A 24,148-nucleotide genomic window follows, 5' to 3' on the forward strand; every position below is an offset into this window, starting at 1 on the left:
CAAGATCAGCTGATGACTACTATACAATCTAAGGTCGAGGATTTGGAAAATCGGCAAAGACGCCAGAACCTGAGGGTCTTTGGGATACCCGAAGGAAGGGAGGGTGCCGATGCCCGAGGGTTTATTGTTAGTCTCTTTTCTAAAGCATTTTCTGATCTTGCAGACTGGGATATGGACTCGCAAATTCAAAGAGCGCATCGTCTTCCCCTAGCTGCTAACCCTTTTCGATCCTCAACATTCCCCCGACCAATATTAGTGTGTATTGGGAACTTTCTATTGAGACAAGCCATATTTTTTAAAGCTCGACCTATGGCCCCAGTACAATATGACTCAATGTCTATCTTTGTTCGCTCTGATTTGTGTAAACGCACTATGGACAGACGGTGGCAGTTAAGGCAGCTTATGGATCCTTTTAAAGCTGTCGGTGCATCTGTGTTTTTACAAGATCCTGCCCGCCTCAAGGTGATCAAAGATGGGCGATCACATATTTTCTTTAACGAACAAGAGGCTAAGTTAAGCCTATCTAAATGGCAACAACTACCAAAGAAATGATAGGGGGTGTTCCTAACGGGGGGCATATTATGGTCTCTGTATCTCCACGTATTTTCATGTTTCGTTTCAAGTTGAATCACTTATGTGTAATGACTTACTTACTTGGTAAGGTTAGGCAGGGCTTTGCAATGTACTTGTATTTTGTCGTACTTATTAGTCCTCGGTGGTCGGAGGGGGGGGGGTGCTCTTTGTGGGGGGTGCACTTTGGTGTGTTGCTGTCTTTTGACAGCTGGGAAAGGGGGTGATTCCGTTCCGTAGGCACAGGGTTGTGGGGGGGATTCAGGTTGGGGTTGGGGGAGGGGGTAGGTGTAGGGGGGGGGTAAAAGTTGAAAATAGCCAAAAGAGTGTTAAAAAGAATGTTATTGGTTATGATGGATTTTCCGTTTCAGGACAAGATTGTGGTTTGGAGGGACAGTGTTTAAGTGCAATATTTGGAAGAAAATGTCTAAAGTTCGTATAATGTGTTGGAATGTGGCTGGCCTGAACTCTTCTACTAAACGGCGATTAGTTTCGGCGGAACTAAAAGCATATCAACCACTGATTATTGGTTTAACAGAGACTCATTTGGCTTTCAAGGATCGTAACTTTTTTAAGAAAATGGGATTTGAATTGATAACATGTACCTCACAGACTGTCTCAATACATGGTGTTGCTCTCTTGCAAGCACAAACTACTAAATTTACTTTATTACGGTCACTTAGCGATAATAGGGGTAGATGGGTCATTGCCCAACTTTTGGTTCGCGGACACAAACTCAATATTTGTGTGGTTTATGGTCCGAATAGCGACTGTTCTAAGGACATTTCCTTTTTAAACTCAGAGCTGCTGGGCTGGGATGGTGAACTTATACTTATGGGAGACTTCAATTGTGTTCTAAACCAGAAATTAGATTCCTCAAACGTCTCGGGTTGGTTTAGAATGGTATCTACTAGGGCGGCTATTAAAGATCTATTGCGAATACACCAGTTGGTCGACTTATGGCGGGAGGTCTATCCATTAGCTAATGATTTTACATATTTTTCGCAACCACACCGTCAATATTCTAGGATAGACATGGTGTTTGTTAGCCAGGCTCGCTTAGCAGACTCCAATATCGAGGTTTGTCAAAAAATTACGTCGGATCACAATCCTCTATTGGTTACAATCTTTCTCGGACTAACAACACCCCGGGCGGCAAGGGGTTTTACATTTCCCAAAATTCTTCTTAAAAACCATGACTATATTCAGCGTATGCATGGACAACTAGTGGATTTTATAGACACTAATGCCCATACTGCCTCATGGTCTATGGTCTGGGACAGCCTAAAGGCATTCATCAGGGGCATCACTCAGCAGTATCTGTTTCGTCAAAACCAGGCTAGGGTACTACTTGTAGCTGCTGGGCGAAGGGAGTGTTTGGAATTAGAACAGCAACACATTAAAGCAATACAAGATAGAGATCCTCGAGAAGTTGATATTCATCAGCAACTTGCAATAGCGAGAGCCAAGATCATTCGCGAGTTAAGGGAGAAGGTGGCTAGTCAGTATCACGAATCTAGATTAAGACAATATGAATATGGAGAGAGGATTGGATGGGTTTTAGCCTATCAGCTAGCGGACTCTAGGGCCCATACGCAAATTAAGAGTATCATTGGGGATGATGGTCGAACTTTCCACCAATCTGTAGAGATCTTGGAGCAATTTAGGCAATTTTATACAGATTTATACAGGGATGATACGACTAGTGATCATCATGGGCTAGATGCTTACCTACAGGAGAATGGCTTGAAAACCTTAAACTCTCTCACTACCCTCTCAATGGATAGGGATGTGGACGGAGCTGAAATATTGGAAGCAATTAAGGCTTTACCCGCAGGGAAAGCTGTTGGGGGGGTGATGCCTTACCTTTAGAGTTTTACAGAATTTTTCTAAGTATTCTGGGACCGGTTTTCTTAAAGATAGTGAATGATATCATGAACGGCATGGACGCTCCCCCGTCTTGGAAACAGACAAATATAATTGTGTTTCTCAAAAAAGGGAAGCCTCAAGATGAGAGAGGCTCGTATCGCCCAATCTCACTTATTAATCATGACGCCAAAATTTTCTCGAAGATCTTGTCTTCTCGACTTGCTCCATACATAAAGTTAGTAGTGTCGGATCAACAACATGGTTTCGTCCCTGGGCGGGACACTACTTCCCATATTAATACTGCCATAGCTGTGTTTGATGCGGCTCAATGTCTGGGTGGTAAAGTAGCGATGTTAATGTTGGATGCCGAGAAGGCTTTCGACCGAGTCACCTGGGGGGCACTCTGGGCTATAATGTTGAAAGTAGGGATCGGCTGCAAGTTTGTTTCGGCAATCCAGAAAATCTATGCAAACTCGCAGGCTGTTATTAGGCTTAACGGCCTGACTTCGGATACATTTGCTATTCAGAGGGGCACCCGTCAGGGGTGTCCCCTCTCCCCCCTACTTTTTGCATTATACATTGAACCTTTCATTTGTCATTTGTTAGGGAACCAGCGGATTACCCCGGTCCTCTTTAACCAAGTGTATATTAAAATAACCGCCTATGCGGATGATATAGCTGTTTTTACTACGGACCCCGTCCAAGCGATGGGGGAGATTGTCTTGGAGGCTCAGCGTTTCGGATCAATCTCCGGGTATAAACTTAACACTAGCAAAACTCAAACAATTACTAATATTGAATACAGCCCCTGTCCATCTATTTTGGGCATTACTCAAAAGGCCACCTATCTTGGGGTCAGTCTTAACAGTCATACGGAGGAAATAGTGAAGATTAACTATGAACCACTATTCAAGAAAGTGGCTACGGACCTGCGCAGGTGGCACCAACTGCCCTTAACTATCTGGGGGCGTTGTAATGTTATTAAGATGAATGTCCTTCCAAAGTTTTTGTATTTGTTTAGGAGTATTCCCCTGCAGGTTCCATTTTCATTTTTTAAACGACTGGATGGCATCATAGGCAGTTTTATCTGGGGGTATAAAAGGGCTAGGCGGACTATTAAACTCCCATACGAGAGGGGCGGTTTCGGACTACCCGATTTTAAACTATACTTTTGGGCGGCTTTGCTACGCGCTTGCAGAGCCTGATGGAAGGTCTTGGTACGTGTCAAAAGTGGACTTCATATAAGTTAACATGTGGGTCGGACTACAGGTTCGTACTAGCCCAGATGACAGACCCAAATTATTTCAAACGCGTTCGCTTTAAGATTTTGAGGCATGCTGCTTGGATCTGGCGAGATATTTCAAAGCAGTATAACATCCCCGAATTGCATGCTAGCACTTATTTATTGGGGAATCCTAGGCTGGGGGTTTTATTTGGTGATCCTGCTTGGAAGATTTGGCAACAATGTGGCTTACTGCAGTTAGGGCAACTGTATGATCAGGACGGATTTAGGCCATTTTCTTCCTTTAGAGACGAATTCGGGGTTCCAAATAATGTTTCTTAAAATTTTTGCAAATTAGAGATTTTTTTATTAATGGGGAAGTATAGTGAGAGTTAATATACTGGGGGAACCTGCAAGCTCATTCTTACAACTCCGGGGCAGGGGCTGTATTGGGAAAATTTACAAATGTTTAATTTTAGGTGTAGTAGATGATGCCCCCCAGGCTGTTGAGAAATTAAACCGTTATTTTGGTATTAGCATCACCACAACTACTTTGTATAGGTCATTATCGATTATTAACACTTCTGTTACGTCTATTAACTTAAAACTTCAGCAGCACCGGATGTTATTCCTTCTATATTATACGCCTGAAATCATTTCAAAATGGGCTATGTCCAATATGGCACCTAAAACCTTCTGCCCCAAATGTACATTGTATGCTGCTGATATTAGACATATGTTCATTACCTGTCCTTTACTATCTGCCTTTTGGTCTAGGACCGCTAAGGAGCTATGTAACCTTTCAGGGACTAATATTGTTATCTCAGAGAAATAGATACTGTTGGGGCTAATAGATGAGTCAGGTTTAATCTCAGCAGCCTTATTTTCTATTATTATAGCTTGTTGCCGACTATGCATTGCCAGGGTCTGGATTGAGCCTAAACCTCCAACGTTTGTGGAGCTTTGGCAGCTGTTAAGAGGGGTATATGAATTAGAGATCGCCCTGGCAAAGGCCAGGGGCCTCCGCTCTCAGATTAGAACAGAACGAATCTGGCACTGCCTGCAATGGGACTAAAGAGTAACGATGAGTTTTTTTGTATATATCATATACTCTATATCTGCTTATCCAGTCTGGACTCTCTGACTTTATGGTATGTTTTGTAATTTGTCTGGTTGTTTTTCTCTTTTGGCTAAATAAAAAAATAAATAAATAAACAAATTTTAAAAAAAAGATATTGTGTAAAAATCGAGTTTCATTAAATATTTATCATTTGTGCATCACCAAGTAAAGTGTCTTTATTTGTTGTGATCCTATTAAAATCGTTATTTCCATTAAACTTAAAAATTACAAAAACATGTGCTTCATTTTTGCTTTCCTAACTGCTAAATGTGTACAGTTAATTTAAAGGTATTTACATTTTGTTATGTGTTACAAAACAATGACATCCAAAGCCTTTCCTATGCCTGTACCCAACCGAGATTGTCACAGAAGTCAAATACTTTTCTTTCTGTGACTGCAAAGCAAGAGGAGTTTCAAAACACCAATACCCATGTCAAAAAAAACAAAAAAACAGCAAATTGTCAGAAGACATAGCTTGACTTTTGACCTCTGTACTTGAAGTGCAGCAAATGTGACAAGACAAAAAAGAAAATTTAAAGGCAAATTTAAAGGCGTCGTTGTTTATTGCTTGAACTTTCTGACCAACCAAAAATAGGCTTACGAGAAAACTGGTGGGACCTGACCCACAGTTTGGGAAACACTGCTATAGAGACCTTTCCTCTGCTACTAGGAATGCTGTCCGATCTCTTACTGTTTTTGCTACACATTTGACACTTAGCCTTGATTTTGCCTATTGTTCTGCATTGTTTCTATTACTGAGAGCCTTCATGGCAAAGTTTTTATGCATTTAAATGAACTTTGCTGCACCTGCACTTTTCTATTTCTGTATTGTACCCTTTTAAATTGTGTAATAAATCTTTATGGTTCTCCTAAATTCCTCTCTATAAGTCACTTTTTGAATCAGTTCTTTCTTTATTGACTGCATTTTGTAATGCTATTTTTGAACATTGTTTCGGGGACACACTGCCTCGTGATTCGAGGTTAACAGCATTCTCAATTTACCCAAATCCTGAACATGTTATTGAGCTGTAAACTTTTATGGGTACAGCATGCGCATAACAGATTTGCTTGGAGCAGGACATTAGGCCCAGAAGAAAGCTTGTTGGGTGACAGGACAGCAGATACTGTCTTCTTTAAATAACGGGAAGTGATACAGGAAGATATTACTGAGCGGCTGGAGCTATAAGGAAGGATGACATTTTTTTTTTTTTAAATATTAAAACAGGAGATGGAAGACTTGCTGATAGTGGTGGGGGAGAGTGCAAGGATGTCATGTATTTTGTATGGATGGTTAAAGAAGGGTATTTCCAAAGTTTTCTTTTTCTTTTATTACATGAGCTGGGGTTGGGAGGGATGGCCGAAGGTTGGGTGGCAAAACAATAGGTATGCATTTTTTTAAATGTATACCTTGGGGGAGATTGGCTATGAGGGATAGGGCTTGAAGTGCATGTCTCCCCCATGACTCTTTCGCCCATGCTCAGCTAGTCACTGGAATCAGATGAACAGGGTATAAGCGTTTGGGGGTCTAAACTGTACACGGAATTGTAGATGAGTAGCTGTCAAGTTTTCCACCTCTAGTTTCAATGTGACATCATAGGCAACCCAAGCTTCACTTTTACCTATTTGAGATCTGTGGGAACCCCTCAATGGAAAACAATCCCTTTACTGACAGCAACCAATAACTATCTATATTGCCAAATTCTCTGATGTACGTGTTGAATTATTTTTTCATGGTTGATGATTAACTGACTGTTAAGGTGTCGAGAATATTTATTAATCTTTCCTTCCAAAATAGAAGCAAATTATAACTGTTCTCGACACCTGATTTGGCCCAATTGAAGCATAGAATAAAATGTTCTAGTGTACGATTAAGAGATCTAAACTATTTGTAAAGTAACTTGTGAAATATTTTCTTATATCACTCTAAAATATTTTCCATAACCTCCTTCCCTTCCTTCCTCCCCCTTTCCTGTGAAAAATTGGTTAATTGGTGCTCCTTGTAAAACTTTCTGCAACAGGTACATCTTGACCTTCCACTTGTAACTTAAGTGTTCAGAAAAATATGATAAATGAGTTTAGAACTTTTTGTGAATCACAACATAGTTACACCTGATTGCACATGCACACCATATTTAGGAATTTCTCTACCCTCTTTCCCAAAATGACACATAAAAGAAAACTTAAATGTGCCTAAGTTATGCGCACGTGAGCAAGTTACATAAACTTAACTCACAGACATATGTACCTGTTGACCTTCTGAAAATATGGTGCAATTAGCGCAAGCATAAAATACTTCAAATTAAAGAGATAAGTCATTTGTAAATTGATCTCTATAAGTAGGACTCATTTTTCCTAATAGTGAATATGGAAGAATTCTAAATTTCCTGAATTTGCCACCCTCCCATATTCAATAAAAATTTCTCTAATCACAGTGCCATAAAAATAGCTAGATGAGTTAATTTTGTAAAACGGTCTTGCACCTAGGTAAGAAACAATCATTGATGGTGAACATTTGTGCATTGATTCACATTTTAGCTTCTTCTTAGTTGAACATCTGGAAATAGTTGACACAACAGCCTGAATGCATTTTGTTTTGATTTAATTTAAAGTGAGGCTTTTCTCAAAGATAGGACTTAATCAAAGAATAAGTAAAGACAAATCATCTAAAAAAAAGTCAGTTACATTTATTACCTGTTTTAAGTGGTCGTTCAAAGCAATCTCCAGCCCTCCTTTCTTTCTCAGCATCTCACATGTCATTAGAGTATAGAAAAATGCAGTGATCGCCAATGGTAAGCAGAAATAGAAGCTGAACAGCCACCAGTCTTTTGATTTCTGGTAAAACTGCAAAATGAAACATTTGTTAAGGGGCTCAGTATTTTGCAGAAGTTCATATTTACTTCTTTCTAAATGTGTGTCCTAATGACTTCTCTCTGTTGTTTCTCCCACATCTGCGACATATTCATTTTCATACTACCATGAACACATTGTTACAATCACAGCCAGTTTGTTCAACTGTTTGGTCCATTTGGTTGTAAAATGAGCCATTCCCTTTGTAAGCGTGAAGATAGGAGGTGATGGTATGGGACAATCAGGGCAATGTTGTTTTTCACGGCTAGTATTTGTTCTAAAACCACAAGGATACAAGCTATAGTAGCATAAACCAACAGTGCACATTGGAGAAAATCTTGCAATGCCTTGGGATAGAGGTTTTAAGGAGGTTTTGCAAAATGATGCTGGCATGAAACTACAAGAACTTTACCCTTATCATCCAGTTGCAACAGCAGTCCATGACCAATGATAAGTTGATGCAATGGTGATTGGTTATCATTATTAATAAAGTCAGCTTATACTGAATGTACCCCAAACAGAGATGCCCCTTTAATAATTCCATGAGGTATTCATTTTACTTACCTCAGAGAATGGAATGCAAAGTGGTCAGTGAGAAGATATAGACATATCAATTGCAGATCTTTAGGTGAATGCTCACTGGTCTGAGCTACTTAATGACTGTCATAAAGGATTTACAAACAATAAATTATTACTTATCTGAAGTAGTAGTTTTAGAGCTTGAAGAATTTTCTGGATTCCAATGCCATATCATCTAGTGGTAGGGTGCGGTATTGGGTCTTTTAGTCCCTTTTCTTTCTATTTCTAATGTGGGCTTTGTAGAGTGAACAATTTAGTGCTATGCCCCTGGTGGAGCAGGTGAAATGAAATTTTGCATACCTTCTCTATTTTGCATGATAAAATACTAATTACGTAACTTTCTAATAATTAACGTGTATTAATTGTTTGCCGTGGTCTAATTAATCAACCTCGCACCTTAATAAACACGAATTTCATGCGGGACTAAATGCAAATTGCATGGCAAATAACCCTAATGAATAATTGTGGTACGCATATGCTGATATAGAAAATTGCATGGTTTATATTGCTTTTGTGATGTTTTGCGTTCCTGCTGGGACGAAATGGGGAGTATTATTGCTTTAAATGTTGCTATAAGCTAGGAAAATACTAATATATAAAGGGATTAGTGTGGGTTTAAACATTAGACTCTTCATTTCCGTATATTAATTATTCTTTATGTTTGTTTCGCTTAAGTTGGCATTCGGGCCTACTAGGCCGCAATATCCAAAATGGAGTTCGGAAGTGGCCACCGTCGTATGAGCACGATGTCTACTGCGCAGACTCGGATGGCACTGAAGATCTCCAGGCGTCCTTTGACCGAGTCACAATGTTCCTCGTCAAGGATAGAAACGTGGAGGACTGCCAAAGTTCAACTAGTGTGACTAACAGAGAAGACAAATGACACCTATCCCAAGTAGCCGTAATATTGATACTTTGGTCTCTTTCGCATGAGAACTTCAGTAGAGCATGAGAAACAAGGAACTTTGTGAATACCGTCTGAGATTGCAAATTTTGATGGCTTGGCCAATCAGAGCCATTTCCAATGCAGAAAATGTAGCATGTTAACCAAAATTCATTATAAAAGGGGGGTTAGTAGAAGGGTGGTTGTTGTTGCGTTCCAGGAGTGTGGTCCAAATCCCGTTTTCCGATTTGCTTGCACGAGTGTTGGGTCCCTAAAGATCTTTGGGACTGTGTCGTGCTGAGCGAAATAACTTTTTCTCCGGACTGATTGTGTTGTAGTCTGCATTCGATTGGAGGGTTACATCGGAAGAGATTTGATTTATGCAGGGCTAACAGGTTGCGGGAGAATGGTCGCCAAAATTAGAGATTAGGTAAATATAATTGTCATACTGATTTAAGCCAATGTTATTAAAATTCTGATTATTAAAATGATGATCATGCCAATGAAGGTGAATTTAATTAGATAAACTAAACATTTATTAACAGAGAATGAGTTTGTGATTCTTTAAAGGGTATTGATTAAAGATTCTGAGACTTTAAATGTGTTTTAGCTGGTTCTAAATCACCATCAACCAGTCCAACTAATTGGTCCATCGACCAAGTGGTGGACTGCCTTCATGTTAAAGTTAGGATTCTATAAGTGCAGATGTATAATATGTAAATACTGTAAATATTTCTTCCTATAGGTAATAAGGTACCCCCCACATGTTCAGCGCCTCTTTCCTCCTGTGTGCAGATTCGAGTGAGACGTAGGAGCGTTGGTGTTATGGGTCCCACCAATGATTGTGTGCGTGAATGAGTTAGTGTGATGACGGATCTGTGACACAGTGAGGATATGTAAATTTGCCCTTTCCCGCTGGATCACCCCTCCTAATATGATGTCAGATGCCACTGTTTGTGGTTGCCATAATCAGATTCTTTTTTCCTCTTGATGACTGTTCTGCAGTTCTGGGATTCGCTTTCCCCTGCACATATTCCTCCCAGATAATTTTTGCAACTCACCTCATTTTCAGGCAAGCGGGAGGGTCGCAAAAGAATGCAGACAATTCTTCAACCTACAAATCAACTCCCTCGGTGAGTAACCATTTTGTTTTGCAGCGTGATTTTTTTTCTGGATTCACATGCTGTGCATAGATTTCGTAGCACTATTCTATGTTCTTTGGAGGTTGGGTTGAAATGAGTGAGCATTTGAGAACTGGTGTTTTTCTACACTAAGTCACACCTGTGCTCCTTTGTTAGCTTCGATATCCACACAATAATGTTTTATGGAAGTGTGTATTGAAGACAATGTGGCTGCCAAGAAGATGTGACTTATGGAAACATTAGCAATGAAAAGCATTCTAGCACCATTTTTTTTTGTTTGTGTCCTTGTTTTTTCCCAAGTGATACCACCGTGTTGTGTAGAATGTCTCCAGTGTCTGAACTGTCCATCTTGCAATACTCTCCAAAGTGACTTGTGAGCCTTTATTTTTGGTGCAAAGGAGATGCAGAATTGGTGCCTCTTCATGTTTTGTCTTGTTTCCTGCAGTAAATTCATGACTGCCCTAGTAGGTGAAGGATCCTTTCTGCGTGATCTTGCTTTTTGGGGAGAAAGATGCTAGCTCTATAGATTCATAGATATAGAAGTGTGAAATGTCCTTATGTATCTACAAGTAAGATTCTTGTGATGTGAGTGCCTGATCACTGACTTTTTGTAAAGATGTGATGGCAGCGAGAAGGCTCTTTGGATGTTAAGAACTTGGGTGCTACCTTATGCATATACTCAACTGGTGGTTTCATTAACTGTGTGCGTACCCCATTAATATGTGGGCTAATCATGACAGTGTCAGCTTCTTTGCTCCTTTTAAGAATCTCTTGATTGCCATTGTGCTGAAGAATTACCATCCTATGCTGCTCCTTGTGTATTCCACTACAGCCAACAGACATGTTTTTAGTGTGGTTCAGAAAAAAGTTCTCATCTAGAAGATGGGATTTGGGATTGGTTGGCAAGTTGGCGCCCAGGCGGTAGCTAACTTGCGAGACTCTGCTGCGCTGCTTTTTGATTTGCGGACCCAGGGGGCCTGGCCGCTCCGGGACTCCGGTTTCAGCGGTCGGAAGCATCCTGGGGCCCGACGGTCTCATTGGCGGCAGCTGTAGTGGCCTGAGGGCGACTTGGGGAGCGATTGAAAACACGCTGCCTGACCCTAATATGGTGGCATGAGGAGTCTGGCAATCGGAGGATCGCGGTGATGCTACCCGGCGAGCGGTGAACCTGGACTGCAGCTGTAGAGGAACGCCGCTGGGAGACTTGGCCCATCCTCTGCCTTCTGTGCCTCCAACAAGTTGGAATCCAGCTGAAGGATGACCCCTCGAGGGGTGCAAGATGGCACCGAGGACCGCGGCCGATGGTGACTCAGAGATGGCCTGAATGGGCGCAAACTCAGCGGGACCGGGGAAGACAGCGGAGGAGGCGAGAACAGCTTGCCTGACTACGCCGGGGGGCAAGGAGGAGCCGGTCAAGGCACACCTCCACCGTGACATTGCTCGAGGAGGCTGAAAGGCACTTACAGCCGCGACGTCGACGAGAGGGAGACTGAAGCCTCCAGGTGGCAGCGGCACCACGCGGAGGTGAGCGGGGCCCAGAGGCGGTGGAAACATTGAGAGTGGAGGCAGCCCAGGGGGGACATCCTACGCTAAAATCTGATCCTGTGGGGCAGGGAAAGCTGGGTCCTGAGTGAGGCTGCAACTGGGAGGCCACGCCTGACCCTAAGATGGCACACAATCTGGGGTGTCTTTTTAGCCCAGAGGTGGTGGAGGCATTGAGAGTGGAGGCATCCCACGGGGGAAATCCTACGCTAAAATATGATCCTGTGGGGCAGGGAAAGCAGGGCCCTGAGTGAGGCTGCAACGGGGAAGGCGCGCCTGACCCTAAGATGGCGCCCGATCTGGGGTATCTTTTTTGAAGAAATGAAGGCATCTGCGATATCTGGCTGGGGAGCAACGCCCTAAGAGCCACACTCTTGAAGCACTCCTATCCTGGCACTGGGGGATAAGACCACAGAACATCTCGCTGGCACGCACAGAACCACACCAAGTACCTGACCTTAAGATGGTCGCCCCTGCCGGACCTCCGCCGCAGGCTTGGTTCCCACCCAACAAATAGCCACCACTACACAAACATTATCCATACGGTTACAAACCAGAGGGGCGACTCACGGCGCAGCAGAAGAGGACGCATCTGTGGGGGACTATAGAGGACTAAAGTCTGATGAGGATCAGGTCTCTAGGCACAACTACTCTTCAGCTTTACCCCTGCCAAGAGGTTTGAAGGCACGAACGATGGGTTGTCCTACAATCTCCCGATCTTGGAATCTGTCCCTTCCACCTCTCCTCTCACCACTTTTGTCCGGGGAGCGTGCTGGAGAACGTAGCGGACAACGCTTCCCAGTAACACCAGGACTGATGCCTTTCGATGGAACTTTGACGATGCTCCCATGGCGTATACCATAACTGTTTGTACTTACCTCGGAGCCCGAGCAACCTTGGCCAATACCCAGTGGAGCTGTCCTATGCAGCTACAGATTAGTCTTGACTTTGGTTCACCCCCTCGGCCGACACCAACCCAGCCGGACATCTGACATTGTTTTCCTGGTCGCCCCGTTGTGTTTCTTTCCCTCCCCCGCATCTCATGTTTTTGTTTTCTCCTATGTCTTTACTTGAAGCCTGTAATTGATGTGATTATGTAACCTGTAACGCTTTGATCCTCATGTAAAGTGCTCTGAAACTTCCGGGTCTAGCCAGCACTATATAAAACTTCACAAATAAATAAATAAATAGAAGATGGACCAGGTACCTGATAATAGCAGTATCCCTTGTTCAGCTGTCGCTAAATCCTCCCCTGTTACACCAGTGAATTAATTGTTTCCATTTTGCGGTGTAGCACTTTAGTATGGTGGGTCTTCCAGCCTCTCTCAGGACTTTCATGGATATATGGGGTAATCTCCAGGGCTTCAGAAGTCATGCTGCCAAGCCAAGGGTGGCTGACTCAGGGTGGTAAATCTGCCCCTTTGTATTGTCAACAATCCTTGATGAGCTGTCACTGATCTCCCTGTTGTATGCCATCTCCACTAGATCTGACAACCATGTCTGTCTGACCCACTGAGGCACAATCAGAATCAGTGTCATCATTGTCATTGTTGTGTTTTTGCTCCTGTCTATTACTAGTGATATCAATGGAATTGGAGGAAAAGTGTATGCAAAGTTTCCCAGACTGGCCTATCTATAGGACATTTCCCAGGGGCTGGTGTTGTGGGTATCCTGATGTAAAGATTTGGCATTTTGCATTCTCTTGTTTTGCAAAGAGATCTATCTCTGGTGTACTCCATTGTAAGAAGATCCTGTCTACAATGTGCTGTTTTTCTTGTACTCATGTGAGGAGTACATTTGTCTGTTTAGCTTATCTGCTTCTGTGTATTGAACCCTTGGCAGGTGTATGGTTATTAGGGATTTCTTTGTCCAATCAGCTTATTTCGCTATGTCCTGCGCTAACTTGAACAGGATGTGTGACCTTGTTCTTCCCAGCTTGTTGAGGTAAAACATAGTGATTGTATTTTCTGTCTGGATTTGAACCATTCTGCCCCTGGCCTGAGTCTGGAAGGGCATTACAGGTAAAAAGATGATATTTAATTCCAACTGATTTATATGTTTCACTCTTTCCTTCTGGCTGCAATGGTCCCCGGCTTTCAGTCTTTCCATGTGAACCCACCACCTCATGTGGGATGCCTCTGTTTTGATGGTTACAGAGGTTGTTGGTTGGTTTGAAGATATGCCCACTGTGTGCCAAGTATTCCCCCTTCTTCAGCCACAGAATGACCTATTGAAGTGTGGCCACCTTGATTTTTTTTGCCTTGATGAACTTGTTCAAAATGCATTGGTCTAGATTGGGATTGCATGTTTTCCCTGAATTTGGCTCTAGGAAGTAAAGGGAGTAGACCTCTTTATGGTTTTCTTCCTTTGGAACGCTCTCTATCTCTTGTTTGCTTTGAAGGTCCTCAACTGCTTGCTTCAGACACAGCAATTGTTCCTTGCTACTGGTTCTTGCCTGTAGCCTGATTATTGGAGGCTTTTTTACCAGTTCTATAAAATTGCAATGCTGTATTATGTGCCCATGTGTCAGAGGTGATTGCCCTCCTCGTCTGGGGGAAACCACCAATTCTATTCCCATGCACTAACCCAGATCCACAAGGGTTGTGGTGTGTTTGTGGCCTACATGGTACATGCATTGTGTGTATGGGTGAGCCAGGGTAATAGTGGCCCGTGGGATCCATTTTGGATGCACCTGGCCTGACTTTCTGCACAAGAAGCTGAAGTGATGAAAAAATTACACTAAAGTGATCAGAGAGTAGGAAGTACTCCTTTAATACTTCAGTTAGGCCTTTGGCTGAGAAAAGCTGCTCATTAGCCTTTCTGTAATGAAGGGTGAGACTGCAGCCTCTGTTGTTCATGGAAAAAGGGACCCTTTTGGTGGGACAACCTTACGTTTTCCCCTGTTTCTACTCCGGTGCAGAAAGTGCTCACCTCTTTTTTCCTCTGTTGTAGATTCTACAGCATCACACAGCTCAGGCCTGTGTCTGGAGAGTAGCCTGGGAAGGGCATTTAAAAGAAGACCCACCATAAGCCCATTCTGAAAGTGTAGACAGTGGCTCAACTTCTCCTTTCTGCTTTTAGTTTATACAGGTGGGAGCAACTGACCTACTTTTTGTTCCAGTTACAAGTTCTCTTTGACCAAGGAAAGTTGTGTTTCACAGAGTACTCTGAGGACTGCTGTGCAGCTGGAGCAGGTGGCTTGCCTTACAGTCAGCTTCAAAGGGGCGAGAGGCCATTATCTGAATTCTCACTGGAAAAATCTGCCCAGCTTACAAGAAGTGGCTAGAAGCCAACCTGACTGCTGACAGAGAGAGTGAGAAGGAGTTTGCCACCATGCAAGGGGTGGGACTGACAAAAAAGAGCCAGAAGCTGCAACACCCCACTGCTGGTGGGATCTGTCGGAGGAAGGAGGACAGAAGAGAGTGATCTCCATGTCCCAGGTGTTGATGAGCATCGGACTATGCAGAGCAAGAGTTCTGGGCAGACCCTACGGAACAGCGGCAGTCGATAACTCTGCAACCAAAGAAGTGTGCCTGCAGCTGTCCTTGCCGCTTTGACCATGGGAGGTTTACCCTCGGCTGTCCACACCACTGTTATTTAGAAGTACGCCCGTGTTTGTCCCCTCCTCTTTGACCACGAGTAAAGTGCATGTTTAGCTGTTCTCTGTGCTACTTTTACTCAAAGGTTGCATGACCCTCCAGCGTCAACCCATTGTTGGAAGATCCCAAAAGCGAGTAAGAAATCTACTGTGACCTACCGTGCTACTTCTGGCCATTACCTGGACATCTGGCTGGAGCACTCAAATGGCAGCCAGCTGCCTTACCTTCTCCAGGACAGAAGAAGGTCACATCGGTGTGAAGAGCAAGAGAGAGAGATTGAATGCATTCACGGCCCAGTACCATTCTCGGTCCTGCCTAAATAAAGAACTGCAGTTGCTATGATGCTGCAAACTGAAAAAGGGAAACTGTTCTGAACAGAGTGATTCCAAATCTATAAGGGGAAATCTGTAGTTGAGCCTTGATTCATGCCTTCACATAAACTCTAACACATAGGACATATCCATATAATGCAGATACGATGGGACACCTGAGTGGTGGACAGGGTGTTTGGCATATTGAAACACAATAGCCCCTTTGCAGTTTCATGAAGAGGATCCATTAGCTATTGCATAGGTGGTATTTAATTTTAAGTTTTTAATAAAGTACTTTTCTTTTTGTTAAGTAAAGCAGTGGGATGGACAATTAATTATTTTGCCCCTGGGTGATTGCTGATTTCTGAGCTTAAGCACCCCAACACTACACCCCCCCTCCAAGAAGATGGTGACTGCTCGCCATTACTACTACTGAGATTGCTGAAGATGTGTGCTTGACCATGTTTGCAGAGTGATAGTAAGACGGACCCCATGACATTAGAGGCACACAACTCCAACCTCCACAGATGAGGCCCAGAAGATCCTGCTTGCACCATGCAACCCCCAACGGGGTCTGATGGGTGTATTCTCTCCAAGGCCTGCGCCAGAAGCCAGCCCAGTTCTTTGAACACTTAATTTTGTTTGCTTTGGTGTATAAATCTCAGAAAACTTTGGATTGTGTTCCTTAGAAAACTGTTTCATCCAGTTGAATTGATAGAAACCTTTATAGAAAATGAGGTATCTTACATGTATGGACTGTGCCATTTGATTGGCTCCCACCAACAGCAGTTCTGTTTTTAACATTTCCAACCTCAATCTGTCATCTACTAGAAATGTATTGGTACTCTGATTTTACAATATTTCTATTTTCCTACTTGGTTTTCACCTAGTCTACCTTTATTACGTATGTATGAGGAGAGGAGGTGGCCTAACGGCTAGGGCAGTCAACCTCGAATCTGGGGAACCGGGTTCGAGTCTGGGCAATGACGCTGAACATCCTGTGATTCTGGGCAAATCACTTATCAAGCCAGGCGATAAAATTATCGCCGCTTTAGCGGCAGAAAACTGCCACTAAAACAGCGATAATGGGCTTGATAATATGCTGTATGGATTTCCAATTGAAGCCCATGTTAGATGTGAAGGACAGCTAACATGGGCTTCAATTGGAATTCCATAGAGCATATTATCAAGCCCATTATCGCCGTTTTAGCGGCAGTGTTCTGCCGCTAAAGCAGCGATTATTTTATCACCTGGCTTGATAATATGCCCCATAATCTCCCAGTGCCTAACAAAAAATGTATGTGTTCTCATGTAAAGCAACTGGTGCTATGTAAAGCGCTCTGATACCCGATAACTTTGGGTCAAGTTCACACTATATGAAACTCTGTAAAATAAAAAAAATGTATGTTTCCTCTCTGTGTGTGTTGGCATTATTTCTCACATTAAATTAACATTTTTTAAATTGCTCTATTACTTCAGACAAGGGGTGCGTGACAAACACAATTCAGTGGACACCTTCAGGCTTGATCAATGTTTTTATGGGCTTTTAATGACTGCAATTGGTACTTGCCAATAATTCTCAATAGAATAAAGCACCTGTTCCAAACATCTCTGTGCAACCTGCAAATCACATATTCCATATCCAGGATTGTGAGTCAACCTTTCATCCTTTTGAGGTCAAGAGCATCATAGGGTGAAGGTAATCCTGGTTATCCAAAGAGCATCACAATCCACAAGACGTGGTAGCAAGCAAGTTATTAGCATTGTTTATTATGATGTGCACCCGGGATGTTGAGGTAGGAATCTTGATGGCTACAAATATCGTGGACACAATAGTAAAGGACAAAATACTGTAAGGTAAGTAATTATAGATTTTCTATACAACTCTACATATATGTGCCTTGACAATATGTATATCTTTAAGATGCATAGATTTGGAGTTAAGAATAGTAAATCTATACTTCATCTGTATGCACTTACCTTTTCGATATTTTATCACTCGATATTCTGTCCACGATATTAGTGAATCTCAATATTCTTAGCATCAATATTTCATAGTACAATGGTTTAAATGGACCTTAGATGACTCTTGACACTAACCCAATATAGCCTTATAGCCCACTGCTCTGTGCTATACTGGCCTCTAACAGGGAGAAAAGGGAAAGACAAACATTGGATTGTTGGAACTGCAAGCCTATTCCAGTCATTATTGACCATGAACCTCACCATTGTCTTCAAGGGACCTTTTAAGATTCCACTTGTCTAATAATGCAAAATTAGGCAATCATGAAAGTCAGGCTAAGCATGAGATCACCTCACCTGCATAAAACCATACTTTTGCTTGGGATGCAACAGGCAGATTCGAAGCTCCTGTCCTCTATATTGTGTTTGAACCATGTCAAAACCTATTGCTTCTGGAACTGCTAGGACGATTGAGAGAACCCATATCAAGATGATTTCCACTGCCGTCCATTTTGGGACGCCAATTCCTCTTATACGGCTCCAGGAAGCAACTGCCCGATACCTAGAGATGAAGACAGTGCAGAATATGGCAATACCAATAAGTGCTGTGCATCTTTCAAACTGATTTTAAAGGTATGTAAATTGGGTGGCTACTTCTTACCTGTCAATGCTGAGGGCACATAAGCTCAAGACTGTGATTCCAACCGAGGATTTCTGAATAAAAGGCACCAGTTTGCACATCTCAACGCCAAAGGGCCAATCTCCAGCATTGAGCTGAAAAACAACATGGATTTATTTATACATATATGCTACTGGTACTATTATATTCAATAAAGCAAAACACATCAGTGCCATAGCTTGTCTTCTTCCAGAGACACAAACCTGAAAATAGTTTAAACTCCATGCGAAGGTTATGCACTAGCTCAATGAGTTAGTCCTATGGTCTCAATGTCCACGTGTAACCAGCAGCTCATAGGTTTGATTCTCTATATGAATGATTTATCCATTCATCCTTCAAATGTAGATCAAAACAATACTACAGAGCTCGGTAATAGAAACACCATCTACTTAAAGTACTGAGATGGTAAACATTTTGGTGGTAGCAAGCTCTAGAAAAATTAAATATTCGGACCTGATGTATGAAATATCCATTCACAAAAAGTGGTTGCCAATTGCTTACCGATTTTCTGTGAATGAAAAATGAATTTTGAGAACTGACCTACGCATTAATTGGTCGGTTCGCAAAATTCCAAATTGTGGTATGTTGCAATCCTACCTACCACATTAATATTCATGAAATAGGCCGCAAATTGTGACCCATTGTGATTCACTGTCATTGCAGGGATAGTGGCCAGCCAGCGTCAGCAGAACATCATGTCTGCAAAATCTTTTTTTTTAAACACCACACCTTTTCCTTAGAGGAAGAAGGGATGTGCTTAAACAAAAATACAACTTTTACTAACTTTTTTTAAAACTAGGCAGTGGTCCTTCTCCCTGAGGGGTCTCTTACCATGTGCGAATTAGTTACCCCTTCCTTTGAGGCGTTGGTGGCCAATCAAAACAATTGCAAGCAATTGTTACATACCTTAAGAAATCGCAAATAGGAAGCGATGCCCTAAACATGCCCCTCCCGATTTGTGATTCGGTATGTACTCAGAAACATACTTTGTGATTCTGCAACGTGCTCCCGAAACGTAATTTGGATTTTGTACATACTCTAAAGCTGTTTTGAGGTAATAAAAATTCCAGTTTTGTGAATCGAACCTTTGACACCACAAAATGTCTTTGTACATCAGGCCCTTAGTTTCTTGCACAAAAGATTAGATTTGGCAAAAATCCAAGATGCACACATGAGGCTTCACATGAATGTTTAGAGTTTCAAGTTTCTAAACTAGGTATTGGTCAAACTGTTAAAAAAACGGATTTATGTCCAACCTTTAATTATTCTGATCCATTATCACATTCAGAGTAATCAAGGGATCCAATTGGTACAAACAGTAGTAAATCTGTACCCTCAAGTTTACTACCTCCTGTGGGTACAGATTTACTATAGTTTGAAATTCACAAAGCATTTCCAGATTATACCACAAAGCCTTCACTATACACGCCTTTGTAAGTATAATCCTGAAAATGTTCCTCACATTCATTTTCTTCAAAGCAAATATATACAAATGCATATTTCTGCAAGTGAAAAAACAAAGAAATTGCTGTATTTTCTATTTTCCTCCACAGGGAACACATTTGTACCTGTGCAGAAACTGTTCCATATATTGCTAGTAATTTTGATGGGGTTGCTTTCCTATCCTGTAAAGGGATTTACTTACGCCCTTTTCAGGATTGACACAAGTTTCCAGGCACTCTTCTGGATGCCATTGTCAAGTGTTCAAACTGTTAGTTTGTAGACCTGTGGGTGCTGATTTACGAGGCGTGACCACAGCAGTTATGACCAGTAGCAAGATTATTGCCCAGGGCAATGTATAAAAGAAGCCCCATGCCCAGTTTTGAAGTAAAGTGGTCAAATATGAAAAAGACCAGACTTTTGAGTTAAAAAATGCAGGTCAAAACAGTACCAGATTCTTTATTGGCATGAAAAGCTACAAACATGCTGTTAGACATTGTAGTACTGGGATCCCAAATAAGCTTAAGGTAGAACGAGGGTAGAAGGTGTGCCCAAATAGGGTAACCGTTTGACCAGAAGGGGTACACTTCAGCAGGAGAAGACGTAGGCAGAATGACAGAGGATATGTAGAACATGGCTTTGTATAAGTGAGTATATGGAGAGTCATTCAAGATGTGGATGCTTTTTAGAACCATATGCGGATGAGTGATGTGTTTGTTTGAAGCAATCCTATTTGAATATTGTTTTCTTATACAGAGTGTAGAGTTGAAACGACAAAACCAAAATATTATATACTTACCATATGTGTTGTGTGATTAACAAATTGGCAAATTACAACAAATGCATTTGACAAGTATATACATATAAGTAAGTTGGGGTACGCTCCATCATCCATGCAAAAATGTGATGTCCTTGTCCACCCCTAGCTTATATATCATATGCAGGCTAAGCCTAAGCTTACTCAGAAGTGTGGAGAGTGGCTGTTGGAAGAGTATTACCTTTATTAAAGCAAACTCCGGACTTGAACCACTCTTCAATGAAAAATGTGTCCCTTATTTTATCGCATAATGTGAGAATCTGGGTGTACTATAGGATATGGCTTCAGGGCCTTATCATGGAGTAAACTCACAGACACTGTCTTGGGTCCAGTCAGTATCATTTACTCAACCTTTGCTCAACCGTCAGAAGCTGTGGCTGCGAGCAGTAAGACTTGGCAAAGGAACTTAGTGTGGCGTATTTAACAGCACCAAGCAATGGAATAAGAAAGTCATACAACAAGAAAGAGACACACCAACTATTTACAAAAAATAAAGCAAATTTTATCAATCAAAATCCACCGGTGGGTTCCGGAGATAAAGATTTTTAAAGTGATAAATACATTTTAATGCGACCGCAAACAAGCAATGGTCAACAGAAACTTTTGAAAAGTTTGAAACAGTTCAATGACTCCGACCCGGGTTGGGCGAACAATTCTGACAGGACAGAGGTCTAGGAGTCTGGTATGGTTACTTTGTACAGTTACCTGGCCACAAGAGTGTTTTTGAAACAAGCCCAAAACTTTACAGGACAACTGCTATTGACTTCAATGGAGTGATCCTGATGCTGAGAGATGCAGGCAAAGGATTCTCAAAGGATGCTCAAGATGCTGTGTGGTTGACGGGACCAAAGTGCGGTTGATCCCTCAGTCCACCGGTGGGTTGAGGTGACTCTGACCACGGCACTTGGGGTCCCACAACATCTTCTTTGTGACAGTCAAAATGCAGCTGCAGCTGGGCACTCATTCTTGTGACACAACGGACACAGTGAACATCCCTGGTGGGGGCAAGTGCCCCTTGGGTGCGACAATTCCGGTCACAGATAGCACACCCGAGTCCAGCAGACATGGGTGCAAATTTTGGCTCTCTAAGACTAGTCTCTTGGTGTGTCCAGTGGCTGGCAGTGGCACGGCAACTGTGGTGGCTACCACTTTGTTGTCTTGGACAGTTTCAGCTATTGTGTCCCCGTAGCAGGTTCCAGGGATCAGCCAACTGGTCCTTGGAGTCCCTGCTGTTGGCGAAGGTGGGAAATTGACTTTTTCCCCTATCAGGAGCCGCAGGCAGAGTCCCAGTCTTGCTAGCCCATGAGTACAGCAGGTGCAGTCTTCTCGATGGTGCAGCCTCTCTTTGTGTAGGTAAAAGGCAGAAGGGCATTCCTTCTTCAGTCCCCTCTTCTTCTTCAGTGTGAACTGAGGCGCTGGGTGCCAGGGGTGCCCTACTTATCCCAGGAACGAGGCCCAAGGGGACCATGCGGTCACTAGTCAATGGACTACTGGGTCCTCTGCTCTCTAGTGATGAAGTTCCTGAGATGTGTGCATCTGGCGATCCTAGAGTGCCCCTTTCAAGATGGCACAACCTTCTTCGGTCATCAGGAGCAGGGTAGCCTACCCTAGAAGTGTGGCTACTAGTGGACTGTACACCCATGGGAAAACCACTTTGATCACATGGGGCCCGATTCACAGAACTAACTTAAGACAAAATCCTAAACTTACTACTTTTGGTATTTACAGAAGGCATTTAGTATTAGTAAAGTTAGGATTTTGTCTTAAGTCTGTCTTAAGTCTGTCCTAAGTTTGTCCTAAGTTTGTCTTAAGTTTGTCTTAAGTCTGTCTTAAGTCTTTCTTAAGTTTGTCTTAAGTCAAACTTAAGACAAAATCCTAACTTTACTACTACTAAATGCCTTCTGTGAATACCAAAAGTAGTAGGACAGACTTAAGGCAGACTTAAGACAAACTTAGGACAGACTTAAGACAGACTTAAGACAGACTTAAGAAAAAATCCTAACTTTACTACTACTAAATGCCTTCTGTGAATACCAAAAGTAGTAAGTTTAGGATTTTGTCTTACGTTAGTTCTGTGAATCGGGCCCATGTTTCCCTTCCTTGGCTCTGTCTCCTAATTGTCTGCTTGAACAAAAGGCAGTCTGCTCAGGGATGTTGTCACAAGTGGCCCTTCAAAGGTGGCTTCAAATTTGAAGCTTGCCTTTGGGCTAACACCCTAAGTGGCCATACTGGGAGAGGAGGTGACACTTTTTTCTGTGGCAACTACCTTTGTTCCTGAGCCTGGGATTAATTCACACGTCTTCATAGGTGCTCAGAAATCTGCATAAGGGCCAGTGCCTTTGTGAGGCCACTGGACTACCTGAAGTGCAGAGTGGGCAACTTTCTAAAGGTTGCTCATCTTCAATAGTGACTTTAAATCTGGCCTGGGCATCAGGTCAGATTCAATGTCACAATTAATTTGATACTTTACTTTACCCTGTTAGGTAGACCCATTCAGACGTTAGCCAGGCTGGGATTCCAGCCGGTAATCCTGTGTTAGCCAAAGGGGCTCCTAACATTTCCGCAGCAAGCCAACAATTGGGAAGAGTTGCTGCTAAGATATATTGGAAACAACATGTTCTACTTACTAATATATAGTTCCCTGCCATAGAGCTCCATAGACTCCGAGTTTTATATAGCGCGAACTAGACCTGAAGATATTGGGTATCAGAGCACTTTACATGAGCACCAGTTACATTACACAAGGACACATTCATTTTTGTTAGGCACGGGGAGATTATGTGATTTGCCCAGAATTACAGGATGTTGAGCGTCGTTGCTGAGACTTGAGTCCGGTTCCCCAGCTTCAAGGTCACCGCTCTAGTCGTAAGGCTACATCCTCTCTCCTTCTGATTGACACCTCACACATAAAGTCAGCCAGAATATTCAATATCTAAAATAAAGTCAACTATGGGTTCTACAGCTTGTCAGCAGGTCACTAATTACAGAAGGGAAAGAGCCTTAACCACACAGCAGGAACCACAAAGGGCTTTTACAAAGCAGGCACAACAATGAACGCGTCATTACCACTTGTTCCTTGACCACCCAAGTTGTTACAACGACTTGCTTTAGGGAACGTTTTGTTGGACTGGTGTTGGATTTTAAGTCCAACACCTCCCCAATGACTTGCGTGATAAAGGAACGCGTGGTAATGACGTGCTCGTTGTATTGCCCACGGTGTAAAGGCAGGCATGGTAAATGCATGCATGTTTCCATCATACAACCATTACAGACAGAACAGCTGGCCACCTCTCCTTTCGTTCACTCTTTACTTCCTACTGGAAATCACACAGCTATGCGTTAGAATCAGGGGACAATGTGCCCTCATTCACTGTCTGATCAGTGTCCCAGCATGATGAGGTTTACAAGTGTTGGGAGTGAGTAGTTTAAAACTTGGGTTTAATTAAACTGATTTCAGATCTGTGCTCAGTACTCATAGAGGAATTCTGTTCTCAACCAACAAGAGCATCTCTTTATTCATTCTGGTCTAAGGGTGACACAAAATGATTTGAGGACAATGAATGGGC

The 24,148-nt window shown here is 42.5% G+C and overlaps 1 protein-coding gene across 1 annotated transcript in view; it reads right to left on the minus strand.

Annotated features, from left to right (window-relative positions):
* The window catches only part of EDNRB (endothelin receptor type B), a 138,994-nt gene that overhangs the window by 32,635 nt on the left and 82,211 nt on the right, over positions 1-24,148 (minus strand). The window contains exons 3-5 of the mRNA XM_085622076.1: positions 18,308-18,420; positions 18,004-18,208; positions 7,473-7,622 (exon numbers count right to left, since the gene is read on the minus strand). Of these exons, the coding sequence (XP_085478202.1) occupies positions 7,473-7,622; positions 18,004-18,208; positions 18,308-18,420 (468 nt within the window). The remainder of the gene's footprint in view (positions 1-7,472; positions 7,623-18,003; positions 18,209-18,307; positions 18,421-24,148) is intronic.

The sequence above is a fragment of the Triturus cristatus genome, chromosome 8 (assembly GCF_964204655.1).
Source record: "Triturus cristatus chromosome 8, aTriCri1.1, whole genome shotgun sequence".
Classification (NCBI taxonomy): Eukaryota; Metazoa; Chordata; class Amphibia; order Caudata; family Salamandridae; genus Triturus; species Triturus cristatus.